Below are 27,176 nucleotides of genomic sequence, written 5' to 3'. Positions count from 1 at the left end.
ATAAAGTGCTCGAGTTGTGCTAAGAGCATCCTAGGAAGTGGGGGAGGTTGATGAGCAGAAAGAAGGCAGCACCCTTCCATTTCAGCCTCCGCGCCTGGAGCCCATGCCCCAGCAGAGTGGACCCCTAGTGTCTGTAAACATCTGCGCTCTCTGCCTGTCATCACACAGCACAGTGTTTGTATGAGAGTTTGCGTGCGCTCTGCTTGCTAAAGGCTTGCTGAATAGATACGAGGAATAAATAACATCGGTGTCCCTTAACGAGAAAGCGATTTAAGACGCGAGCAGCCCCTTAAGGACTGCTGTTTGGCTCGCTGAGTTTTGAGACAGTGAGATGTTTTATACTTGTAAGCTAAAATTCAGCAACTCCTTGGTCAGTTTTTTTTCCGTGTGTGCTTGGTTCAGTTCCAGTAAACTACCTTCTGCATCGTAACACACGGGAGTCCTGTCAAAGTGCACGTTCCTGGGGCTGCTCCAGACCCATGACTTCGGAGTCCTGGGAGCAGGGTCTGGGAATCTGCATTTTCACGTCACCCTCCCCGGATGACTCTTTTGCATGGAGAGTTTGTAAAGGCCTCTAGGAGATCAAATGGGCAAAGAAACTCAGGTGATGCAACCTCTTCTGTCTAGGAGACCAGGTGCAGAAAACTGCTCTTTAAGCCTTTTCTGTAATTTGTGATAAAGTCAGGTGGTTAATAGCATTTTGCAGAGACCTGCAAGAAAGAAACAAGGGAAAATGCAAATGTGGAAGTAATTATATTTCAAGCCAGTGTGGGTGGTTTTTAAATCTTTAAAAAGAGGTATGGGCTGCAGGAGACATTTTGGGGAGAAGCTGCTTTAGCAGATAAGGGTATATATGGGAGCAGGACCTGTATTCTTACACAGAGGAACGTGGCCCAGGAGTGGGTGCTGTCTTTGAACAGGCTTTGAAGACTCCCAGTCAGTTACACAGGTTCTGAGTGGTCAGCGACAGCCCTGGCTCTGGCTTTCTTAAGCAAAATGGGAATTTGGGGGAAGGCTTTTGATGGGAGGCTGGGGCAGGGAATCTACTCTCCAGAGGGCTTTGCAGCAGGAACCAAAGGAAAGTTTGGGCTTTCAAGCTGCCGTTGTGCTGAGTGTGACTTCTGACTGACCACATTTTCCTCACGAGCCCGCCTCGATTGCTTTCTTAGGCTCTGGAGCGAAATTGCTTAGGTTCGAACCCTAGATCCCCCTCTTACTGGCCGGTTGATCTTTTCCTGACCCTCAGTTTACTCATCTATAAAATGGGGATGAAAACCATCCGCTCTCTTAGGGTCGTGAGGATGAAACACTTGAAAAGTATCCGGTCCAGAGTAAGTGCTGTAAGAGTTTGCCATTCTGTGGGTGGATCTCTCCCTCCACTCACCTATTTAGTCCCGTTTCTGTTGTTTTCCTTCAGATGGCTTATTATCACATGTCGATCTTGCCAGCCACAGTTTTGCCGTCTCTTGATTCCTTAGGAATTTATTCCAGAGCTGACAAGGGATCTCTGAGATCGTGTTCTGGGGGCCCCCGTCTGCAGATGGAGGGCCCAGGATAGATGGCGGGTGGGGTTTCCAGCACCCAGTTCTTGCTTTTCTCTCTTCCAGCGCTTTACCTTTTCATCGCACACTCGAGCCCATCACAACTCGGTGTGGCCTTTAACTCTTGATGAGGGCGCTGGACGAGTCCCTCAATCCCTCTTGCCTTTCTTCCTATGCTGGCTCTCACCTGAGATGCAGGGGCCATTCGGATTCTATTAGTGTAGTCAGTGAACTTTCTCCATAGTTGCTCCTAGCCTCTGCCCTCACAGCCCTCCTGCCTCTGGTCCCACCAGCATCTCCACTGTGCTCGCCCAGGCTCATTCCCATCCATAATTTGCTGGGAATGAAGCAGTTACTACCGTGAGAAGTTTGATTGGATTGTGTTCCTAGGAAGACACTTTAGCCATCCTCTTCTTTCATCCCGATGTTCCCAGTAGAAGGGGCCGCCGGTTCTATTACAGTGCCCTGCATCCTCTGCTGGGTTAAGCTGGATACAGTCTCTGCAGACAGAAGGGCCAGAGGCACTTTGTGGAAGTGGATGGGATGCGCTGGTCTGAGGACAGAGTCTCAGGATGTCGCAAATTGCAAAACCGTTTTAAGGTTCCAAAGTGATTCCTCCAACTTTACATGCTGGTACACGGGCCCTTTGAGTATGGAAAGTCTTTCTCCTGTAGCAGTGAAATGACATCATAGTTTAATTTCCTTTTAAGGTAACTTGTCCTCCCTTAATCCGACCTCTGTGGCCATACCGTGTGAGAGCCTCCTTTCTTCTCTGAATAGCTTTGTTGTGTGGTTGTCATTGTGATGATGGCGGCGTTGTAGTTGTAAGATAGGTAATTCATTCACAAGGGCTGAAAATACATAAAGTATCTTTGGTCATATTGTCTCCCCCCACTCCTGTCCCTCAGGCCCTTTCCCAGCAGACACCCACTGAATTAGGGTTTTTCATTTCTTCCAGATTTATCTCATGCACATGTAAGTATGTTATTTTCCCCTTTAAAGCAGATGGTAGCATACTAAATATACACAGTGTTCTGTGCCCTGCTTTTCTTTTACTCAAATATACATCTTTATGTATAAATATATAAAGAGGTTTCTCATTCTTTTTTATAGCAGCAGGATGGATATTCCATTATAGGAATGTACTGTAACTTATTCAAGTATGGCCCCATAGATGGAGATTTAGGCTTCCCGATGGTTATTGAGATGAAGGTTTTGGGTAAGAATGAATAAGTAGAATCCATGACTTGATGCAGCTGAAACAAAGTCAGAGATTGAGTGTGGCCTTGTGTTGTTCATCGGACATTGTTCTATAAAATGATAAGGAATATTGCAGAGGCGCTTAGCAGAGTATCTCTCCACATAGGTAGTTTTGGCCATCCTAGAATAATCAAGAAGGAGCCTTGGCAACATTTTAATGACTTATTTTGTAAGCTACTGAGTCTCTAATCTTGGGAAATAATGGGTTATGTTTTAAAAAATTATTGTGAGTCCAGCCAGATATTTCTAGATTCATAAGACTGATAACAGGAAATAAAAAATTAGTACTCATCATTCAGAAGAGGATTGGAAAAGTTTCAGGTTCACAGATACTTTCCTGGATGATAAATACCCCACTTTTCCATCATTTATTATTTAATAGATGCCTTAATGGGCCAGATTTGGCGGTGGAAGGAAGGCAGGACTGTAACTTTCTTGAGAACATGGTTGCTGACACATTTGTAGCTCCTGAGTGTTTGTTTAATTGAACGGAAAGCATGATCAAAGAATATTAAAAGTATGGTAAAGACGGCCTTAGAAATATATGAACGTATATATTGTTATAGGAGTGTATATGTTAAAGCATTAGTATGAACTAGCAGAACACTGGAAGATAGAAATAGTTCAGGAAGGAATAAGCTATAAAATTCACTTTATGCTCCCTTTTGAAGTACTACTTTGACCTTGAAAATCTTTTTTGTACCTAAACAGAAATCTGGAAATACAAGTGTATCTAGTAGATGAATTCAACCTGTTAGCAAAATTGCTGAGTAGCTAAGAAATATGCTCTATCTTTGTGTTTTTGTGAGTCTGAAGCTGAGGCTGTGCCTTGTGAATTGGGAAACAGCCTAGTGACCCTCTTCATTGGCCCCTCTGCAGAATCCAGCACCCTTCTCGACAAGAAAAGTCACTTCCGCATTTGAAGCTACTTGGAGAGTTTCTTTACCTTTTGTCTGTTTTGGATGTCTTCTTGTTTATTTGATGATTTCTTTGGCAAATAGGTTAAATATTGTCTGAGTCATATAATACAAGACAGAAATGCTTTCTTTCAGTCAACTGTGTTGGAAAATAACCTCTACAAACCTTCTTGCGTTCTTGTAGCTTATGTATCCTTCAAATTATAGGAGAATTCAGTGAAAAGGGAGTTAGGATTGATAATCACAGTAACGACTTTTCTCTGAGAACAAATCAAAAGTTCAGCGTGACTAATGTTGATGATAATACGTACGTGGAAGTATCCACCGTCAAGAGTGTTCAGGGCACTTTGTCTACACCAAAATAACGTTTTAGCGCTAAACTGGGTACCTGCCTTTATCAAATAACGTACTCTAGGAGCCAGCGTAGCTAAAATGGTTAGGACCTTTTGTGTTTGCTGGTATTGAGCTTCAGGAAGTTATGTTTTGAGGGGGATGCTATTCCAAATTCATCACGTGACGTGTGATGGAGTTTCTACAGTGTTATTTTCGTCTTGATTGGCAGTGAAGAAACCAAAGCACAGCAGGATTAAGTGGTCAGAGCCAGGGAGTCATTCTATTAATAGAGCTCTTTCTTATCTTTTGATTCTTAGTTCAAGAGTGTCTTCCCTCCAAGTGTGTTTTTAAAGGACTATTGATTCAGTGTAGAATTAGTCCTTCGTTTCACTAGTTTGCTGGGTTCTAAATGTACTCTCTCAGTAAGCAGAGTTCCTTGGAACCTTTGCTCGTATTACATCCAGATCTTTTCTCTCTTTCGCAGTCTCTCAGCTGTGATGCTGAGTTATCACAGGCATCATTGTGATTATGAAACAGGAGGTGATACCTAGGCAGATCCCCACTAAAGAGACATTCCTGTATAAGTGATTTTCGTGTGAAATGGGGAAAGTACGCAGACTGCAAACTGAGTTCAGGATAAGTGACTTCCATCACAGGATAAACGAACACGTTCCCTAGGAAATTGTGCTTTGATGATCACTACTTATAACTAGTGTTGCTGAGCCCTACTAGTTCCTTTCAGCTGGAGCCTTTAACTTTCATTGGTTGAAGGTTGACCTCTACTTGGTGTCGGGTGAAGAAGTCTTGTTGCTTCTACCCCACCAAGCTGGACCACCTTCCTTAATTTCAAAGCTGTTCTTAGGAAAGAAGGATGCTTGTTCCTTCTAGCCTTTCTGGCTTAGATGCCAATTGTCCCCAGATTCCTCCCTCTTCCTCCCATTTTCAGGGGGAAGTAGCTGTCCTTTCCAGACCCCCACTTCATGTGAATGCCTCGTACTCCTGCTACTTTACATTTCAGGCATTTGTATCTGTTGTAAGATACTGTCGGCTTTGTGCTTAACATTCAGAGGAACGTCTTCCTCCATCTCAGGGGTGCCCTGTATTTTCCCTCCTTCTTCTGTGTCTTTTTTGGTAAAACCTGTTTGCACCTGCTGTCTTGACTCCTTGCAGGTCTGCAGAGTCCGGCTCCAGAGTTCATTGTTGACGTTGAATCCATGGACATCTTCCCCGTGGGCTGGTGTGAAGCCAACTCCTACCCTCTGACCACACCGCACAAGACAGTCTGTAAGTATCGCCCTGCTCGGAGCCCAACTGGGTAACATCTGGGACTTGGGTGAATAAACAGGCAGTTTGGTAAAGACAGTTAGTGGAGCCAGATCGTAAAAATCAGAAAAGGTTGTTGATTTCACACAGAGCACCAGTACTTTTGTCTCATTTATCCTTTAAATGTCCGCGTGAGATGAATATTCGGAAACATTTCCCTGATTGACAAACTAAGTCACATGATGAGGCAGAGAGAGGATCTGGAATCTTCACTCCCCGTTTTGTGTACAATTCATGATCTTGATTAGAAAAAACTTCAGCTAAATACCATACGTTTGTATGATCATATCTGAGAAAGAACTACTTTTCCTCATGAGGTTTACCCCAAAATAATCATAATTGGTCCCAGTAATTTACTGACATAAATATAAACACTTAACTACTCTGAGCACTAACTAAACCAATGAGATTCCAACTGGACTTTGAAAAGTGCATCATATCTTCTGATCACAAAAATGCCAAATTAAAACAATATTAGTAACTAAACAGCACAGCATCACATACACACACACACACACACACACACACACCACTTAAATACCTACAAGTGTGTGTTTTAACATATATTATTGTTCATTTTCCTGAAAATGGTAACCATTTAAAAATCTTCAAGCCTAATCCATCTCGGCATTTATTACTCCCCCCAATGGGTAACAGAAGTATGATTTTAAAATGTGAGTCCTTAAAGTTAAGGGGCTTTAATTTTTGTGAAATATATTTCTAATGTTTTCTTTATTAATTTATATGTTAGCTGACTTCTTTGTAGCATCCTACCATAAGGTCCGCTTACGTAGATGCTCAGAACTTTGCCATAAAGGGAGTTCCATCCCATAGTCGGCTTCCTGTTCCCTGATGTCAACAGATTTTGAAGGACACTTAAGAGACCTACTACATATTCATTATGAGTTAGATGGGGCACTATCCGTGTGAATCAAAGTAGGGGGCCCAGGTTATAGACAGAGGCGGATTTTAAGGGATTCTTCTGTACCCCATACTGCACACTGAATCTGATCCAATAACGGTGACATCACTGCCCCTCACTTTAAAATATTTCTAAAAATTTGAGCTTAGAATAATTATTTCAGTCTCTAGGGCATTCTTTTTCTTTTTCTTTTATTCTCACTTAAAATGACACAGTTCCTTGGCCCTCAGCCTCCGCAGCCACTGGGCAGGTTCTCCCCGGGTTCTCCGGGTTTGGGCCGGATCCCTGGCGCCTGGTTGTGCCTCAGACAGAAATCTATGCCCCGATCCTCGTCCTCCTTCCTTCACATGGATTTGGGAGGCGACGAGCATTCTGAGTTTTGAGTTCTTCTGGATGAAATCCCGCAGGGTTAAGATGAACATAACGATGCCTCCTTTCCGTTTCGCGCTTCGCTTCCCGGTCTGTTGTGTGTGGCTTCTTATAAAACCATCACACACTTCAGGCATCTCAACCTAATTAGCAAAGACTGAGTTAGGCAGGTGAGTCTACACTCATTTTTCACTTTAGAGATCACGGAGTTCATACTTTTTCATAGTAATTACAGGCAGACCTCTTGTCACAGATACTGCGTTTTTTACAGATTGAAGGTTTGGGGCAACCCTGCGTCAAGCAAGGCTATGACGCCCCTTTTCCGACAGCATTTGTTCACTTCGTGTCTCTGTGTCGCATTTTGGTAATTCTTGCAATATTTCTCACTTTTTCTGTATTATTGTATTTGTTGTGGTGATCTGTGATCAGTGACCTTTGATGTTACGACTCACTGAACCTCAGATGATAGCTAGCATTTTTTAGCAATAAAGTGTTTTTTAATTAAGGTATGTATGTTGTTTTTTTAGACGTAATGTTATTACACACTTAGTAGACTACAGTATAGTGTAAATATAACTTTTATATTCACTGGGAAACGAAAACGTTCCTGTGACTCTTTTATTGCGATAGTCACTCTGTTGGGGTGATCTGGAACTGAACCCACCGTATCTCTGAGGTCTGCCTGTACTGGAATTGGGTACTAAATAAAATCAAAAATAGATGAAATTTGAGTCACTATTTCTCTTATTTATTTTCGTTTTCGTCTTATTTCTCACACATACATTTTGCTTTGAAGAGGCAAAGTCAAACTCTGACAGCTTTAGAAAAGTTCTGTTAGAATTAATTTTTGCTAATGTTGGAAGATGCAGGCTTATCTATGCCCAAATTTATATATGCCAGAAGCTCTGGTCTGTCTTTGTGAAGGTGACTCTAACCAGTTATAAATATAAACTGGAAATGTTCTTAACCCCAAGTTTATTATTGGCTGGTTTATGTCACTATTTGACAGACGTATATGTTTGCTAGGCACCAATCCTCCTTTTAATGATAAAACGTTGTAGTTTATAAACATGCCTCTAATCCTAATTTGGGAGCATGCTGCTATGGTAAAGTTTTTTGACTTATCAGATTTTCTGCGGGGAAAAAAGTCATCTGGGTAATCACGCTTATACCAATCCATCTTACCAGCTGTGTTCCTGGGAGGTCTGATATGTGTGCTCTTTTTCTTTTTATTAGAAACACATTTTAGAATAAAGTAGCCAGTGTAGTGATAAAGTTAAATGTACTAAATCCTATTTAGAGTTCATTTCTGAAAAGTCAAAGTCTATTTTATGCTAGAAGAAATTAAGATAAAATTGTGGCCTGAATGAAATAACTTTTCAGTTTTTAAATTGTTACTTTAAAACAGACAGTTCTATACCTACCGAGCCATTTTAAAAAATGCTTCTTCCTAGCTAGCTATCAAAGCTGCTTTTCTTTTTTTCCCTTTTTGCCTGTTTTACAGCACAAAAGAAGAGAAAGATTGCAGTTGTGCAACCAGAAAAACAGTAAGTTTGTTTTTCCACAAAAACTCCGTGGTAAACTCTGAAGTATCTTTCAAGAGGATGGGAAACAGGGCTGTTTTCATTAGAGAGCTAGTCAACACCTAGCACAGTAGTAGAGGGGACAGTAATACGTAGCTCCTGTTATTTATTGTGCATCTATTATGTGCAGGACACAGGTCTTGCTTCTAAAGCAGTTTCTTCTCCAGATCGTAACTTCTCACTTTCCTCCCAGCTCAGCCGACCTGAAGGATGCCCAGTGTCCAGCATTGCTGGTAAAGGCACTCCGTGCTCAGGGTTCTTAATGCCCCCAGGGGTCCTACAGAGCTGCCCGTCCAGGCCTCGGCTCTGCCCGCTCCCAGCCCAGTGAGCTGGAGCAGGTTGCTTTATTTCTCCCCATCTCAATGCCCTCCTCTATAAAATACCCATTTCTCAGGTGTTTTCGGAAGATTAAATTAGATTCTACGTGAAAATGTGTGGGCCCTCCGTTGCTGAATAAATGTAGGTTACGCCACATTTCTATTGTAATTTTATGAGGAAGGAGGGTGTTTGACCGCCTGTGGACAGGCCAGCTGTATATTTTTTGGAAAATCGTCACTGTTGGTAACATTCTTATATGTTGGAGAAAGTCTGGAATATACTACGATGCACATCCCTTACCAAGTCATTATGTTTTCTTAGTAGACTGTTGGAAAGGGAATTGAAAACAGCGGGTTTTTTTCATGTACCTGAATTGAAACATAAATAAAATGAAATTGAATAATAACTGCATGGTTATTTGATGCAAATAACAGTTTTCTTGGTATTCTTTTTACATTTCTAACAGTGTTTCAGGTTAATCATCTCACTCCAGTTTTATCTGGATAACATTGAAATAGAGAGGAAAAACTAAACTAACAGTCACGTCATGGAGGCCAAATTTGAATTCACGACTCCTCAATTTGCAGTCCGTGGATCAATGGTTTTCACCCTTTACTCGCATCTGTCACTAGACAGCTCGTTAAAACACAAGTTGCTGGGCTCTGTCTGCAGAATTTCTGACTCAGGATGTCTGTGGTGGGGCCTGAGCATCTCCAGGTGTAACAGGTTCCCAGGTGATGCTGATCTGACAGCTGGGGGACCCCACTTTGGGAACCAGCACCATAGATGACCCCACTAAGATCTCTCGTTACCGTTTTCTTGGAGTTTATATAGTTTTCCAGCTATGCGGTTTCTACACAGCCAACCTGTACATCCCCGGGAAAGCCAAGTTGCCTCTTTTCCCCTAAGGTGACAGTTTTTTTTGTTTGTTTGTTTGTTTTTTTGCGGTACGCAGGCCTCTCACTGTTGTGGCCTCTCCCTTTGCGGAGCACAGGCTCCGGACGCGCAGGCTCAGTGGCCATGGCTCACGGGCTCAGCCGCTCTGCGGCATGTGGGATCTTCCCGGACCGGGGCACGAACCCGTGTCCCCTGCATCGGCAGGCAGACTCTCAACCACTGCGCCACCAGGGAAGCCCCAAGGTGACAGTTTTTATATTTGTTCAGCTTTTTACTGAACAACAGCACAGACTTCCGTCATAGACTCATAAACCTACTTCACATTTTAAGAATCATCACTTCTTAGATTTTCTTTGGAGATTTTGTTTTCAGTGCGGCCGTGACCCACACAAGCATGGACGCCAGAAATCAAAAGTCAGCAGAAAGTCATTGATGAGAAGTCTGACTTTAATTAAAGTGGATGCAAGCTGACTTTCTGCGTGTCCTAAATATAATTAAGGACATTATTATAATTCTGTAACAAGCGACAAGCCCAGGAGTGGCGTAGAGGAATCTCAGTGATCAGTGATGACCCCTCCAGGGGCTGGAGACCCATAGGCTTCTTGGAATTATTGTAAGACTTGCCTGCAAAGATCTTACCTGTTGTTATACATGCACACATTGTATCTGACCACATTCTTAGCTTAGATTTCTCTAATAGTTGCTTTAAGTTATGAAAAGACTTTGGAAGGTACCAGTTTCTTCTAAAGCGTGAAACCCATGGGAGTTTTTTCTTTATCCACAGATCATCGTCCACAGTGCCTGTTGAGAAAATACCTCACGACCTTTGTTTATTCCCTCACCTGGACACCACAGGTAAACGAGCTACTTAGGACGCCCTGACGCTTCCCAGTATGTCGCTGTGACTGGAGACATGGATATATTTTTAGGTCAACATGAGAATACTCAACTTTGAGCCAACTGGCTTTTTTTCTTGCTGCTTATTTACAGATACCTACTCTTTTAAAGAAAAATTCTAAGCTAAATTCTTGGTGCCTCTTCTTTTCTGCTTCTTGGTCGGTAGCTCTAGACACTTCCCTTGGTCTGAGGAAAAGGGTCTGTGTGTTACTTGGAAATTACGAGCCCAGTTAGGACTGTGTATCATGAATAATCATGTGGAAAAAGAAGGAGTTGAAAATATCCTTATCAGGCATTTCTTTCTGGACATTTCATGCCAGTTACACTTGCATGTTTACACTAGTGGTTAATCCTTAAGTCCCTGTGAGCTTTTGAATTGTTCCCTAAAACCCTCTGTTTGAATAGCTGGTTGGGAACAGTATATGTGTTTTAATGTATAAAGTCCTGCGTCTTACAATAACCTTTAAAAACACAGACGTGAATTACCCTTTGACCACAAATCGGATTATAGACATCTTTGTACATTAAGTAATATATTTGATTAAGAATTCTATTTTCCAGCCAAAACGAAGCCTGTTCTGAATTCCAGGATTAAAACCTATATACCGTGGAAGAATCCTATTAGGCAAAGGTTTCTTTGTAGTAAAGAGAGCAGTTTTGTGAGTAGACTTACTAAGGTTGTTTTTTCCTAAAGGTCTGGGCAGAGTAATCCTATCCCCAAATTTCCATGTAAATGCAGCTATGGACATTTTTTTTTCCTGTTGTATAAAATTCAAACTTCAGAATGGTTTTAAAAGAACCATGTCATCTTTCAGAGTTGGTAATTGTTATTTTACTCCTTTTTTTTTTGCGGTACGCGGGCCTCTCACTGTTGTGGCCTCTCCCGTTGCGGAGCACAGGCTCCAGACGCGCAGGCTCAGCGGCCATGGCTCACGGGCCCAGCCGCTCCGCGGCATGTGGGATCTTCCCAGACCGGGGCACGAACCCGTGTCCCCTGCATCGGCAGGCAGACTCTCAACCACTGCGCCACCAGGGAAGCCCCTACTCCTTCTGTTTTATACCCAGAAAAGTAACATGTCTCCCTCCTTACCCGTTGGTTCTCAGTTGAAGTCCTGTGAAAACAAAGCTTCCCAGACTGTCAAATCACCATCCCAAATGAATAACAAGTTTTTATACAGAAAGGAAGTTTTCATACTGTTAGTGCAGCTTGACTTGGAACAGTGGCAGGAGAAGATGAGTCTCAGCTGGCTGTGTGACCGCAGCCCATGTGTGTAGACATCAAGACGCATCCCAGTGATGACAGGGATACCTCACCATTTAGTTGTTCTGCTTTTTCCGCATGGCAGCTTGAGACACAATTAGATCAGCACCTTGCCCTTTTGCTTTATAAGTAGGAAGGCTAATGAGGAAGATGCAGAGTTAAGCCCCTGGGAGGCGCATTTCACATCCATGGACTGGCAAAATGAGGAAGCTTGACCATACCTAGGGTTGGCCTGGGTATGGGGCAAAGATTAACAGATACACACTGCTATATACAAATAGATAACCAACAAGCACCTACTGTATAGCACAGGGAACTCTACTCAGTACTTGGTAATAACATATAAGGGAAAAGAATCTGAGAAAGAATATAGATATATACATGTATATGTATGACTGAATCACTGTGTTGTATACCCGAAACTAACACAACATTGTAAATCAACTAGACTTCAGTTGAAAAAACAAACAGGAACTGGGCAGTGCTTATTCGAGTGTAATTTGGGTCCCTGTGGTGAATAGCTTGGCCGCTTCTAGTAAAAGAGGGTACACAGACCCAGTGGCTGAGCGACTCCACCCCTTGTTGTAGACCTGGAAGAATCTCTTGTCCGTAAGCAGGAGTGGATTTTCACAGTTGTGTTCATGAAGGCACCATGGGTAATATTTAAAAAGTAGAAACAGCTAAATGTCCATCAGTAAGAGAACAGAAAATTCAATTGTGTTATATTCACCCAGTGGAATACTACACAAAGAGAAAAGTGAGTGAATTTTCTGGATATGCATTTACCCGTTTGGGTGGATCTCAGAAACCTCATGTTGAACTGACAAAATGTTGCAGAAAACCTGTATGGAATATTTTAAAAATAACCTAAGTATCCTGAATTGCTTGCGGATACACATATATGTTGTGTGGTAAAGTTTCTAGACTCTCGTGGGAATGGTAAATGCCAGCTTCAGGGTAGTGGGTTCTTTCTGGGGGGTTGGGTGCGGGATTTCCTGAGGTAGGTTAGGGGAACTTAGCTGTGTAACTGGTGTTTTTCTCTTTAAGCTACGTTGGAGGATACCTTAGTTGTCATTGTCTTATTTTCTGTGTTTTGTGTGTGTGTTTTGAATCCTGCATAATAAACAGAAGATTCATTTATATGGTAGAAAAAATAATCAGGATTCCTAAGATATTACTGTGGATGTAAAACGTTCTGATATGAAGACACAGTGCACCTCTGGGTAGTTTTGCCAGCGCAGTAGGTTAAGCAGGTTTCTCCGGTCCAAAAGCATCAGCTGTGTTTCTCTTCCCTGCAGGTACCATCAACGGGAAGTACTGCTGTCCTCAGCTTTTCATCAACCACAGGTGTTTCTCGGGCCCCTACCTCAACAAGGGGAGGATTGCGGAACTGCCTCAGTCGGTGGGACCAGGCAAATGTGTGCTGGTCCTTAAAGAGGTAAAGCACATCCACAGCCACAGGGGACTGGTTTTCACGGGGTGGTGGCCACGTGGGCACAATCCCTGAAGAAGGGGGTCATAGGAATTTGAGTCCATTCAGGCAACATGTACCATGACATGCACGTCTTTCCTCTCAATCCTGCGAGCTGGAGGCTGGTGGTACAAAGATAGAAATGGCGTTCCTGCCCCGGAAACACTCCCTGTCTAGTGGGAGGGATGTGCCTTCCCTGCTCTACATTTGAGTAAAGTCTTTTGTGAATCATTGCTTTTTTGTTTAAAAAGATGGCCTATTTTGAGCCTTTGTGTAGGTACATTCCTGTTTTCTGTGACAAAAAAGCACCCCGAAACATCAAACTATACCATGATGAGCATGTTTTAATTCCTTGGGCACAAGGATCCAGTTATCCATTTATCCGTCCATTTATCCATTGAACAAATGTGTGTTCGGCAACTTCTGGGAGCCAGGCACGGCATCGAGTACCAGGTCAAGAAATAAACACCCCCTGCCCTCTGCCCATTTGGGTTTCACGGTCCTCTTGGGGAGATGACATAATTCTAAGTGAGACGTACAGTCGGGTGAAGGCTCGGTGGAGATCAGAGCGTGTGGTCTGGGTGCAGGGTGGGATGTGACGGATCTCTGGATGTGACACTTGACCTGAAGTAGGCAAAGTGATGGCGCCTTGAGTGCACAACACAGATAAGGCTGCACCGGTGGAGTTCAGGGTGGTCACGTGTGGCTGGAGGATAGCATTGGTCCTTACGTATAGGTGTAAGATTCACTGGTATAAAAGAGTATGTTATGTTTTGAAAAGAGAAAATGAGAAATCTGGCTGGCCTTCGGCCTCAGCAGGAGGCAGGATGGAGGAGAGGGTCTGCCTGGGAACGGCTTCCCTGGCATCCTGAGGGATATGGGGCTGAAGCTGTGGGTGACTGGAGCCTCCAGGTGACGCTGCGCCCGTGCAGTTCCCGCCTTGCGAGAGCCCCTGTGAGATTTCACATTTCACTTCGCCCAAAGAGGAAGAGATCATTGCAGCAAAGCCAGAATGCGTTTACTTTTCAGGCTATCAACAGTATTCGCAGTTAAAGACTTTCTCATATTTCGGAAAAAATCTGTTTTAGAGAAAATATTGGGGTTACAGTTGAGAAGCAACCCTGTAAGAAAGGGACCAGGCTACTGCTGTTGTTATTTGCTCAGGCGAATTTGACGTAGAAGATGCATAGCAGGTGCTTCCTGCCCGTCCTGAGCTTTCAGTCATGGGAGGGACGGACAAGCCAGTAGCATCTTCAGGGTAGTCAGTATCTCAGAGTGGGCTCAGGGCCTTGGAGATCTCGGGGACTTCCTGCACGGTCTGTGGGGTGGGAGAAGGGGGCAGCCTGCCCCAGGGGATGGAAAAGCATCTGGGAAGCCTGGAGCATTGGTGGGATCACGGGAAGGAAAACAGGAAGGAATGCTTGCAGCGCCTTAAATATGAGGACCATAGGGACTGGCGTGGAAAATGCAGAAATTTGAATCCAGAGTCTCCTGCGGGCCAGGACCCCGTCCTGGGCGCTTTGCCTGTGTCCTTATTTAGACTTGCTTTTCTTGAGATCTGTCACCTTCATGCTTTACGTTCTGAAATCAAACAGTGCAAGGCTGGCGCCCAACCTGAGTGGCGAATGGATCCCATTGATGAGAAGTTAAAGGGAGATGGTGGCCGAGGAGGGGGTGGGGCAGCCCCTCTCAAAGGCCATCAGGGATGCTGGGGAGTGAGCTCCAGCCAGCAGCCAAGACATGGTGTACGGCCCCAGCTTGGCCCATAATATTTATTCTTTCCATCTGACTGTTTACAGGGTAGGCAGGCGACGAGGAACCCTCCCCTGCAGGGTAAGCCCAGAGACGTCGTGCTTTGTAAAGAACACGAAAACCCCACATAAATAAGGGTCACTTCTTTTTTCTTTTTTAAACATCTTTATTGGAGTATAATTGCTTTACAATGGTGTGTTAGTTTCTGCTTTATAACGAAGTGAATCAGTTATATGTATACATATGTTCCCATATCTCTTCCCTCTTGCGTCTCCCTCCCTCCCACTCTCCCTATCCCACGTAGGGTCACTTCTTTTTTTTTTTTTTTTTTTTTTTTTTTTTTGCGGTATGCGGGCCTCTCACTGTTGTGGCCTCTCCCGTTGCGGAGCACAGGCTCTGGACGTGCAGGCTCAGCGGCCATGGCTCACGGGCCCAGCTGCTCCGCGGCATGTGGGATCCTCCTGTACCGGGGCACGAACCTGCATCCCCTGCATCAGCAGGCGGACTCTCAACCACTGCTCCACCAGGGAAGCCCGAGTCACTTCTTTTAAACTCACCTTCCAGCCCGAGATATAAGACTGAATTACCAAGGTAGAACTCTTTATCTGTTGACACCTCTTTTGTTGCTGTAGGATGAAAGGGGAAGGTATCAGCAATTCTATTTACATATCCCTAACACGCACACCGAGAAAGAGAATTTGCTCACTTAGTGCAGTGAACTCTGGATCACTCGTATTCTTTCTGGGAACCGATAAGTACAGAAATCAAAATATCCAACAATCCAAAATTATTAATGGTTAATCCGAAGTTTGCTTCAAGGATGGCAAATATAATTAATTTCTCAATGACTCAGGACCCCCCCATTATTAACATCTGTCCTTTGTATCATGCTGTTATAGTACAGCGCCTTGCACGTCGCAGATACCCAGTGAACGCACACTGAGTTCTGCATCTGCCTGACCGTTCTCTCTTCTTGGTGCCATTTCTCACCATGTTACTCACTGGGTCAGCCTCTGATGTTCCCAGTTCCTTTTAGGTTTTCTGCCTTTACTCCCTCGGGCTGGGAAATCAGCTAACAAATTTAAGTCAACTTCTATCCATCGACTGAACTTTATTTATTGAGCTCCTACTCGCCGTAGAGCCCTTGAATAGAACCGTCGAGGGGGTTCAGCTGCAGCAGAGGTTACTTCCAGGTAGGGAAGGTTAAGGAGGGCCCAGTGAGATCTTCCCAGGAGTCAGCTCAGCAAGCTCGATGCCCAGAGGCCCTTCTTACTGCCAGGGCCGATGCCTCGGAGCGTGGAGGCTGCTGGAACACTGCCCCTAGACAAGTGAGCACTTACTGTGCATTTAAGTTGGCACAGACCACAGATCCCGCAGGTGGTAGATTTGGTCTAAGAAGAAACCAAGCCCAGGTTACATGTAGGGATATCTGTCACTGTATAAAATATAGCCCCTAGACCTAGTGGACTCTCTTGAGTTCCCCCAGTGCTTTCAGCCCTTGAGGGCACCCTTGCCATGGCCACGTCACCCGCCTGAATTTGTGCCTGGTTGTGTTGCCAGTGATCAGAATGGGACAGGGAAGCTCACAAAAAACCTGGCGAATGGATGCGCTTGTGTAAAGTCCCCACAAGACCGTTTCACACCCACGTCCCAGTGGTTCCAGTGAGGTCCTTGGCCACCTGCGGACCCTGTTAACAGACACGGTGGCCTTAGGGTCAGTCTCTCTTTGGGGCTTGGCTAGTTTACTACATAATTTTTTTAGAATTCAGCAGTAGTTAGCCCTGATCAATTCTCTGATAGGTGCCAGCAATCAAGTTTAAAAGCTAGGCCAGAGGGACTTCCCTGGTGGCGCAGTGGTTGAGAGTCCGCCTGACGATGCAGGGGACACGGGTTCATGTCCCGGTCCGGGAGGATCCCACATGCGCGAGCGGCTGGGCCCGTGAGCCATGGCCGCTGAGCCTGCGCGTCCGGAATCTGTGCTCTGCAACCAAAAAAAAAAAAAAAAAAGCTAGGCCAGAGCAGTGTTCTGATGACAGGAACTAGTTTTTTGCTGATGTTCAGAAAATGCATGAGGCAGGAAAGAAAGAAAAAGAAAGAAAGCACTTCAGTTCTGTGAGTGCAAGAAAAATGTAAGTCCCACCAAGCCAGTGTTGATGCTAATACTCCTGCTTCAGCCCAGGACCTGGGCATGGTTTCCAATTACATTTCACTTACAGAGAATGAGGGCATTAGAGCAAAGACACAGCACGTTCGCTTCTTCAGGCCATCAGGGGTGTTAGTAGTTAAACGTTTTTCTGTCTTTGGAAGATGTAGAGTGATGGCTGTTTTCCCTCTGTCTGGTTCTTGGAGAAATACATAAGGTCTGTGGGCATGGATGTGGAGCCGGCCTTTGGAGAGGGGTCCTGAGGGGTCCTGAGTGCTGAGAGGGTGGTGGACCAGAGGGGAGGAAGTTTCTGGCAAACGGGAGGATGAACGCCTGTTCACTTTCTGGGCAGTGAGCGTCCTGAGCTTGAGTAGGGTTGAGGGCGTAGGGACCTCGATTCCAGAAGGAGGGCGGTGGGGGGGGGCAGGCAACCTCTAAGATCAGGAGCCCAGTCAGGTCCAGTCACCTCGAACAAGGGGCTCCCAGCGAGTAGCCTGGAGGGGAGGGGACGGGTCGAGCCCATCCACAGCCCCTCAGGTCCCCGGGGCGTTTTGTGGGACCCCCGGGTGCAGTCGCAGGGAGAGTGGGCCCTGTGACGACAGACAGGAAGTGATGGTGTTTGTCATAAATGAAACTCGCAAGATCAGGATGGTCGTCACCAGCCAGGACTGTCCTTTTCTATCCCCAGTACTTTCCCATGCACACCTGCCCCAGTAACGCCAGGGTCTCCCCAAGTCAAATAAACTGCAGGTCCCTGGGGGCCCTCGGTGAACTTGGGAGGTTTTGCATCCCAAGCGTCCCACACCTCTGAGACCATCAGCATCGTGGGATGGAGTCTTGTCGTCCATTCGCAGAGGCATTCAAAGAACTTCTGCTTCATGCTTTCTATGCAAGCTCGTGAGTGGCCAGGTCTGCGGTATTGACTTTGTCTACAGTGCAGTAAGGCAGGCGTTGTGTGCCTGTGTCGGTGTGAGAGAGAGAGAGAGCTGGTGAGCACAGGAGGAAAAGGTGGGGGGGGGGCATCTGATGTATTCACTCCTGTCCATGTGTACTGCAATGGAAAGTTCAGCTTCTAATGCAGACACACAATGGGAGAACACCGACCGGGTCCTACTGGCAGAAATGGCTCTGAAAACACCCACTCAAGAAGAATGGGAGTCTGTGTTTTCATAGCAACTCTGAAGGCCATGGGTTTGAAGGCAGCCTGCCAGGATAAAATCCCACGTGCCTTACAGAGATTTGGGGGGAGCCCAGGGTTTTTCTTAAACATTATTTGGTTTAAATTATTTGCGGTGTGTAACCTCTGTTTTTAGCAAAAAAAGAGAAACGTATCATTTTCGGTGGGGAGTCGATAGGAGTCCTTTTTCCCATTTTCCACATCACCTTCCGATGCGTGAAGCTACAGGTGTTAACGGAATTGCTCCTCAGCAGCAGGGGTGACCTGTGTTTCACTTGCTGCCTTTGGGCAGCAGGGTTTCAGCCGTTTAAGAAATGAACATTTATAGAGGGAAAATCGACAGGTTGTGCCTTTTCTGTGGAAAATCAAAAATATGGCACTGGATTTTTATTGCCTTTTCTTTCTGATGTGGAACTTAGGAGAAAGCAACATGAGTCCTGGACACTCAGGAAACTTTCTGGATCCATGAGCCTCCCTGGTTGCTTCTTTCCCTCTAGCACAACTGTCTGCCCCACTTAGTGGAGATCGCCAGGCTTGGGACCTCTGACTCACCCCGACACTGAGGGACCAGTCTGAATACGATGGGCTAGATGGATAAGATAAAATAAGTGAGGCTAGACACAGCTTCTGCTCCACCAAAGGGGGAAAGTTGTTCCTGATTCGTAAAATACAGACACACACATATGCGTGCATCCACCCTACACTATCCTCCCCTCACTCCACCCACCTACCCACCTACCCATCCATCTACCATCTGTCTGTATCTATCTTTCTATCATTTATTCCTGTATATCATATTCATCCATTCATCTCTCCATCATCTTTCATCTTTCTATCTATTAATCGTTATCTATCTATCTATATCTAGTGTACCTAAAAGAGTCACTTTGGTACTCTTCATCACAATCTGGTCCAGGGATGCAAAGGCTTAGACATGACCCATTGAGCCTTCCTGGGTTTTTAAGAGAGTGGGTTGTGATTAGTTTAACTTTGCCAACAGTGACTGCAGAAATGACTAAGAGCCCTGAGTACTGGTGCGATGATGCCAGAGTTTGGGGTAACTAATTGGGTTGCCACCAGGGCACAAAGGAGCCCAGGCGCGTTCACCTTTATTGAGTAAGATTTTTCTCTCCCTCAGTCTGCTTCTGTGGTCTTAGTAGCTCTTTAGCCTCAGAAAGTGCAGAGGTCAGTGGTGTGGGGACTGCTGGGTGTATGCGTATTGTTTTTTGTCCATCCGCACCTTCCCAGGGTCTTCCATTCAGTTATCTGACACTCAGCAGCTATTATACACATCAGAGTGTATCTGATGCATGGTCACATCAGATACACTCCAGCTCTGGGAAGCCAGCAGGGAATGAAACATCATCCATCCATCCATCCCATTCATCCATTTCGTCGGTTCCTAAGCAATTCCTGAGTCATCAGCATGTGCTGGTGGGCACTGTGCTGGAAGCTGGGGAGTCAAGGTGAGCAGGAGATGTGCCCCCCAGGTGAGCTGACAGTCCCCGCTGCAGAGCCTCAGGGGGGAGGACTTAGGCATTTCAGGTTATACTGGAAAGAGGAAGAGTCTTGCCTGAGTGACATCCAGTTAAGTCAGTCAACAAAATCAGAGATGCAGACGTGCCTCTGGACAGTATTCTCCGGTGTTCTTGTTGCTGTTGTTTTAAGCTTATGCTGAACATGAACCCATTAAGAACAATGTACCAAGCCTGTGGGTGGTATAAACTATAGCACATACGTAATGTGTGATTCAGGAATTAGCTAGACGGTGTCCAGGAAGGTTGGCAAAAGAAAGCACAAAGTTTGTTTTTGCTGTGAAGGTTTTATGATTTGCCTGTAAAGATGATAAGACACTTTTGCTGAAATTCCTTATTGTACTGTAGGGTAGGATTCTGTAACAAGAAAATCAGTGGCAAATGCTACCTCCTGGGCCTCCGTTGACATAGAACGTATGGTACCAGATAAATTCTTGGAGTGAATCAATCATTAAGTTTTAGATGTACAGAATAATTTGATCCAGTATCAGTGCCCATCTTGAAATTCGTTGAACAAATTCCAGAAAAGTCTTGATTGAACACCTCCTATCGCCAGGCATGGTTCTAGCTACTATGAAGAAAGCAACAAACAAAATGAAGTCCCTGATTTCTCATCAGGAGGGCAGGTTGGTGAGGCTCCCTTCCTAAGGTTTGCACACAGCTGCCTTCTTGCTGTGTCCCCGCATCTGAGAGGGAGGGCAGGCTCTCTGGTCTCTGCTTACAAGGGCACCCCATCATGGAGGATCCATCCTCAGGACCTCATCTAAACTTAACCATCCAAAGCCCCACCCCCAGTACCATCACATGGGGGAGGGTAGCGCTTCAACGTAGCAACTTGGCGGGACACACTCAGTCCATAGCAGAAGGGAAAACCACAGGTGGAAAAGAATACCCTGGAAAATAGTCTAGAGTATAAGGGCATTTTGCCGCTGACGGATCGTGAGCTCAGGGCATCGTGGGTGGGTTTGGGAAGCCGTGAGGAGCTTGAGATTGGAGCAGACAAGGGGGAAGCGCAGAGCCGTATGGGAGTGGGATTCTGGACAGAAGGAGTGTTCTAAGAGTGTTGCGTTTCTGGTGACCAAGCTGAAGGAAGGTACAGGGTATGATGGGATTCTCCTGTTCATCTTCCAGGGGGAAGTGGATAATTCCTGAAAATATAGGCTTCTTCGGAGAGTGGTCTTTTAATCAAATTGAAGTGATAAAGTAGGGAGTACTTTGGTGCCGGGGGAAGGGGGCTGCCTACCAGGGAAGCACTGGGCTCCCCGACCTTGCCTTTGAGCCTGGGGAGGGGGGCGGAAGGGCCTGCTCTCCGGGTGGTGGGTTGTCCAGGGGAGGTGAGCCTTCCGTTAAGAATCGAAACAAAGGTAGAGGGCAGTTTCAGCCCAAGCAATAGAGTCCACCTGGGAAAGCACGTCAGATTATTACTGTTCTTATTACAATTTTTGTAACTAATAACCGAAGGAAAGATGAGCATAGTGATTATTAGGTAATATTTTGGGGGCATATTAGATGCAGCAGTTGCATTAATTTTGGGGACGTGCCCAGAGCAGTCAGTTATTCGGGAGACTGAATGAAAACACCTACGTTTAAGGGTAAATAACTTGGAAAAGTCTTGTGTTTTTTTCCAAGCTTGTTTCGTGCTTTCCTCTGGCTTCTTAGAAGGTTACGTTTGCGCTGCAGAGAAGGAAAGACCCTGCTGCTTCCTCTTTGCTCTTACGAGAACATCTTCCTTTCTTTTCAGTTTTTGGTGGCGTTTACTTTTGTGAGCGTTTAAGAAGAAGTGCTGCGTACTCCATTGATAACACTGTGGACCTCTGGGGGGTGTAGGATAAATGTGACTTCACTCTGGGAAAAGAAGCACAGCTGCTACAGTTCGTTTGAAACCCAAACTCCTTCTTTGGGTTTGGAGACGTGTTTTAATTAATATTCTCCATTTACATCTCGTTACAAAAAGAAAACTCTGCTTGTCTGTCTGCTCTGCAACTTGCCGGGCCTCTAATTGTATCGACAGCACAGGTGCTCACATCAGAGTCTTGTCTCATTTTGGTCCTCTCACACTTTATGTATCCCATCCACCTGGCGAAGCCCTACTGATGGAGAAATGGCTGGTTAGGCAAGAGAAATTTTTTATCATTTTAAAAAACCCATTCATAAAATTATCTCCATTTCACCTGATTTTGAAATTGAAAGAAATCATCTTTGAGGCCCATGAGGGCCTTTGATGGTCCCAGTTTCTATAAAAAGCTAATTATTGTAACTGTGGCTCTGGACAGACTGCAGAGCAGAAAGGTCTGCTGTAACAGTGAACATGTTGAAGGGGGCTCCTTTGCATCCAGATCCTTCTTCTGACTTCGCCAGAGAGAGAATATCCTCCTTCCTGTTTCCCTGTGGGCCAGTCTTTCTCTAAATGTTTGCCCTAAAGGGACATCTCCCGCCCTGGCCACTAGAATTCAACAGATGACAAACCTTTGAGGTCAGGAACCTGTCTTCTTTCCATTAAGTTAGCCCAGCCTGAGCTGTGGGAGCTTATATTTGCGTTCTGAAGTGTTTTCTAATCTTAACACTCAGAGAACTAATTTTCCTATTAAGTGGTTTCCTGCACTTTCAACATCGTTATAACTTTAATCATATGATATAGTTGAGGCTGGAAACGATCTTAGTTACTTTCGGTGTTCAGGGAGAAGTTTTCATGATAGTGCACGTGAAAGGAAATAACGGAATTCCGTGATTTCACAAAGTGAACAGAAAAAAATCCCATCGATTTACGGAATCCTTTGAGTGCTGACCTTGCACCTGAAAGGGCAGGGGCAAGAGAAGGAGACACGCATTCACTGAGGGGCTCCCGGGTACCAGACGCTTGGCGCTGTTTGCTTCTTGCCCTGCCGACACCGCCTACGCTCTGTTCTATTTGTCTCTTCCTCCCTCTGAGGACCCTTCTCTCTTCTCCTGTAACTGACTCACTCACCGTTTTCTGAGCAAACTTTTGCGCCTGATGGAGCAGAGGTAGGAGAACAAGAGGCGCAGCAGGACGGGGCCGTGGAATGCACCGTCGGAGCCCTCGGAGGTTCAGAGAGGTGGGAGCGCAATTTGGATTTGAGAATTAGGTCATCGGTGCCCTTCAGTTTTGTGTACCGCTTGGAGAAGAAGCCAGATTTGGGTGGGTTGAGAATTGGAGATGAAGAATTTAAAAGTATAGACTTTTTTTTTTTTTGAGAAGTTGGGTTCTGGAGAAGAGGCAGTAGCAAGCGAGTCAGGAGCTTCTAAGGAGAGTTATTTTGCGAAGGTGCTTGACTGAAACGTAAATACAGGCCAATGAGAATAGAGAGATGAAGGCTCAGGGAGAGTTTGTTTTGTGGGTGGATGAGGACTGCTTGGATATCAAGAAGAGGGCTACCTTAAACATTTTTTATATGCCGAGCTGTTACCTCCTTTATTTCTCACAACATCCTTATTACAGGGGAGAAAATCTTTTCCTCTACCCTCTTAGGTTCAGTAGGTAGGTTCTGTAAACTAAACTGACAAAAGACAGATTAACAGGAGAAAAGGGTTGCAAGAAATTAAAAACCAAAGAAGCCATTAGGCTTGAGATTTTTACAGACCATTTTCATAAAAGACAGTACATTGTGGAGAGGTGAGCAGACAAAGGGAAAGGGGTCTGGGCGCCGAGGACTGTTAAGTATATGTGGGAATCTAACGGAAGATAAGGGGGTTTTTTTCCTAGTAAGATTTGTTTGTGCAGAGTCCTCTCTGGGCCGTCTTTGTTTCTCCAGTGACAAGGGTTGTTCTCCTCCTGGTCCAAGAGCGGGGAGCGGGACACTTTCACAGTGTTTCAGGCAGAAAGGGGGAGGGCAGAGAGTTCCTGCAGAGTCTGCTGTGTCTCAGTTGTGTCAGGGAAAAATTAATCCTATGCCAAAGTGGCATATTTTGAGGTGACAAGTTCTGACCCCCTTCATTGTGAACCAGGTAACTGGCAGCGCCCCCATTATACAGATGAGGAAAGTCAATCAAGCGTCTTGCCTAAGCTTGATTAGCTTCTAAGGGATGGACCTGGGATCCCATCCCATATCTGTCCAACTTTACAAAGGCTATTGCTCCTCTGTTATAATATACTGTGGGGACTTCTGTGTAGAAGGGTGTTCCCAATAAACATTTCATGAAGCCTAGGAAATCCAGTGAGGCATTGCTCTAGCGCTAATTTCCTCCTTGAGATACTCAGAGCAGTCTTGATGTCAGTTTATTGGGAAGACTGTTCATCAGCTTCACGGCTAACATCCTGTTAGTTAATTGGGGGCAGGGTCTGAGCTACCCTTTGTGATCCAGAGTGTAATAACTTGAATTCTGATGTTTCGCAAGGTACAGTAATTCAGTCTAACTTGGGTCATCGTAACAGCTGTCAACTTAGTTATTTTCATGGAGTAAGTATCATACACTAAGATGTCAGGTACATAAATGATTCAGCTCGCAATTCCAAAGTTTTATAGAGAGCTTGTTGAATTTAGAGACAAATGATGTGACATTGGGAAAAGCCAGGGGAAAATTATTCAGTATCACATGCCTTTGTTTCACTCTGAATCGAGCTCTAGAAGGCATTTTCTTTTCACAGTCACAAAATGCATTTCTCTGTACAGCAAATAAGATGCAGCTCTGGGGCTTTCTCAACGAAACACAATGAAAAGATTCAGTTGACGTTTTATTGTCTGTTGATAAACACTTGGTGCACGATTTCCGCCAGTTTCAAATGGATTTATTTTTACACTCGGTTTCTGCAAATTGTACTGACAGTAAATAATAAAATCAGATGATTATTCTAATAGAGAAGACAAACACAGTAGAACTAACTGCTTGTATTGCTGTGTCCTGGCCTTTTAGCGTCTTGGCTGAAACATGTTCTCTTGATGGGGCTTTACGGGGACCTGGGAACATAGCACAATGCCACCCAGGCAAGAAAAAGACAGTTGCCATGCTGAGTATAGAATATTTCAAGATCGAATCCTCAGTTATGAGAAGGCTTTGTTTCTCTCAATTAAATCAGGGTGCAGACCACACCAGTTACATTCCAGAACACACCAGGTACATGAAAACTGGGACTTGAAATTTTCTGCAGCATACTTTTCATCTTTCTTCCCGTTGACACTGTGCTGGTCTCCTTCACAAAATAGTAGGCGCTTCAGCGATGTAGCCAGTGTCCTCCCAACTCAATAAGGAATTTTTCTCACTCTCTCAGTGGGGTTTTGCTCCGAAACACGGCACGTGAACTCAGTGCCTGGCTCGTTCCTCTTCTGGACGGGGAGGGGCTTCAGGAACGGCGGGTACTGTGTGCTGTCTGTATGCTCCAGGGCTTGGCACAGGGCAGGTCCTCAGCGAATGGGCGTTTCATGGAATGAAGCCCCCGAGGTCTCAGTGTTCCTTTAGGTGCCGCATTGCATCTTCACATTTTTTTGAGCTCTCTATCCAAATAACAACAGCTCACGAGCATGCCAGAACTCATAAATGTTCATTGCTAATGAGGATTTGCTTATGGGAAACGAGTGCCTCAGAGCGTGAAGTTGAGGCTTTAGAAGGGAGATGTCTGGTCCCTCCGGGACTGTTGAAGTGGTTCTGACCACGTGTTCATTTTCTCGCACTTGGGACTTGGGAGTGAAGGGGTGGCTTGAGGAAGCTGTCAGATGGTGTTTAGACACTCAGGCTTCCTTTCGAAACACGTCTCTGAGAAATGTCCTGATGTTAAATGTCCATAAATTGGGTCAGCGTCAGGTGAGTTTCAAGTAATTTCTTAGCCCTCCGTACAAGTATCTGAAGCTTATCCAGAAGCGTTGGAACAAACCTCCCATGTCCATCTTAGTGATTCCTTTTGAAATATATTTTTAAGGATAAAATGGAATTCTTAGTAACCGATACTACTGAAGAGGAATCCAGTTGAAGGATGATCCATGGCTCTTTGGAGAAAATGGTTCAGTTTTTCTGCAACCAGGAACATTAGTGAGAACCAGCCATCCCCTCTGGCCAGCGGTTCACACTCTCCCAGGCAGAGGCGTCGGATTTCACGCCCTTTCTATCCCCTTGATGGCGAGCGCGTCAGTGCCAAGCTGCAAAACATCCTCTCTGACTCCGTCGCAGCCCATTGCTGACGGGAGGTGCCGGGCAGACAGCTCTGAAGTATCAGCGGCGCGGTTTCTAAAGCATTCTCGTTTGAGCAGAAATGGATGCAGTGGACGTTCACGGCGATTCCTTTTTCCCAACAGGTTCTTAGCATGATCATCAATGCAGCTTACAAACCTGGAAGGGTATTACGGGAGTTACAGCTGGTGGAAGACCCACGCTGGAATTTTCAGGAGGAGACACTGAAGGCCAAGTAAGTGTTTTCGATTCTGGAAAACCAGGGTTCTCAGCATTCTTCGCCTGCCAGTTTGAAACTTGTCCTTCCTCTTTTTCACATGGCCCAGAGAAATGGAAACCAACAGAAGGCTTGTTGTTCTGCAGTTCTGTGCACCACACACAGAGTTTATTGTGTTAAATATTCAGAATAAAAATGTACTGATGGGTTGTTTGATCCAAAGGGAAACGTTTATATAAAGAGAGGATTTCTCTTATCATTATTATATGTTTTTCATTAACAGATCTTAATATCTGATACTATAGAGTTTATGCCAGGTACATTCTATAGAGTTTATACCAGATACAATGTTCCTTACTCTGCGACTTGACAGTTTTAAAAAAATAGGAAGAACCAATACCTCTCTTTGGTTTTGGTTAATAGGCTGTGGCTGGACATGTAGTTGCTCACTTATTTTATTTGGAAACAGGCTAATTGGAAAGGTAATGTTTGCTTTGCTTTAAGTTTCTTGGTCTCTGAAATTGGGAACACCCCCTGGCTTGCTTTGTGAGAACTCAGTTGTTTAGGAGACAGATAGAAAAAGACCCATGTCTCAAGATAACTTTACGTTTAATAATAGTTTGGGTGGTTTGAGAGGGCTTTTAATATCCACTTAATTCTTTTCAAATGGAATAGATCTTCATTGGTCCACTTCCTGTATAATGGTGTCAAAAGGTATCACTTAGCTGTAACATTTGGAAAATGATGCTGTTTAAACAGTGAACTACTTTTCAATGGCTAGAGCATACCTAAGCCCTCCTTTAGGGAAAGTGCCTGTCCTATTTGTAGTGAAAATTAAGGAATATTAAATAACTTATATGACCAGTGGTATTTTCCTCCATGGTTAACTCACACCAGAACTGAGTACAGACGTGGACAAATTCACAGTTACTCGCATTCATGGTGAGTTATCCACTCAGCCTTTCCTGTGTCTTTTCTGAGCATCTCTATAATTTTAGATTCAGCAAAAGTCATGTATGGTCTAATGATACTCCACTAAACCACAAAAGTTAAAGGGAATACATGTAAATAAGGAGAGTTTTGGTTTGTTGGAAGGTGTCGTGTCAATGAAGGGTGACACCATACCTCACCCTTCCCTTCTTT

At 44.8% G+C, this 27,176-nt stretch overlaps 1 protein-coding gene across 1 annotated transcript in view; it reads left to right on the top strand.

Annotated features, from left to right (window-relative positions):
* SFMBT2 (Scm like with four mbt domains 2) overlaps positions 1-27,176 on the top strand; it is a 187,389-nt gene that overhangs the window by 141,603 nt on the left and 18,610 nt on the right. Inside the window, exons 11-15 of the mRNA XM_065871843.1 lie at positions 5,222-5,335; positions 8,170-8,212; positions 10,248-10,318; positions 12,920-13,059; positions 25,942-26,051. Coding sequence (XP_065727915.1) covers positions 5,222-5,335; positions 8,170-8,212; positions 10,248-10,318; positions 12,920-13,059; positions 25,942-26,051 — 478 coding nt within the window. The remainder of the gene's footprint in view (positions 1-5,221; positions 5,336-8,169; positions 8,213-10,247; positions 10,319-12,919; positions 13,060-25,941; positions 26,052-27,176) is intronic.

Source organism: Phocoena phocoena, chromosome 2 (genome assembly GCF_963924675.1).
Source record: "Phocoena phocoena chromosome 2, mPhoPho1.1, whole genome shotgun sequence".
NCBI classification, from domain to species: Eukaryota; Metazoa; Chordata; class Mammalia; order Artiodactyla; family Phocoenidae; genus Phocoena; species Phocoena phocoena.
Note: the sequence above shows the minus strand (reverse complement) of the source record. Positions and strands in the feature narration are given on the sequence as shown.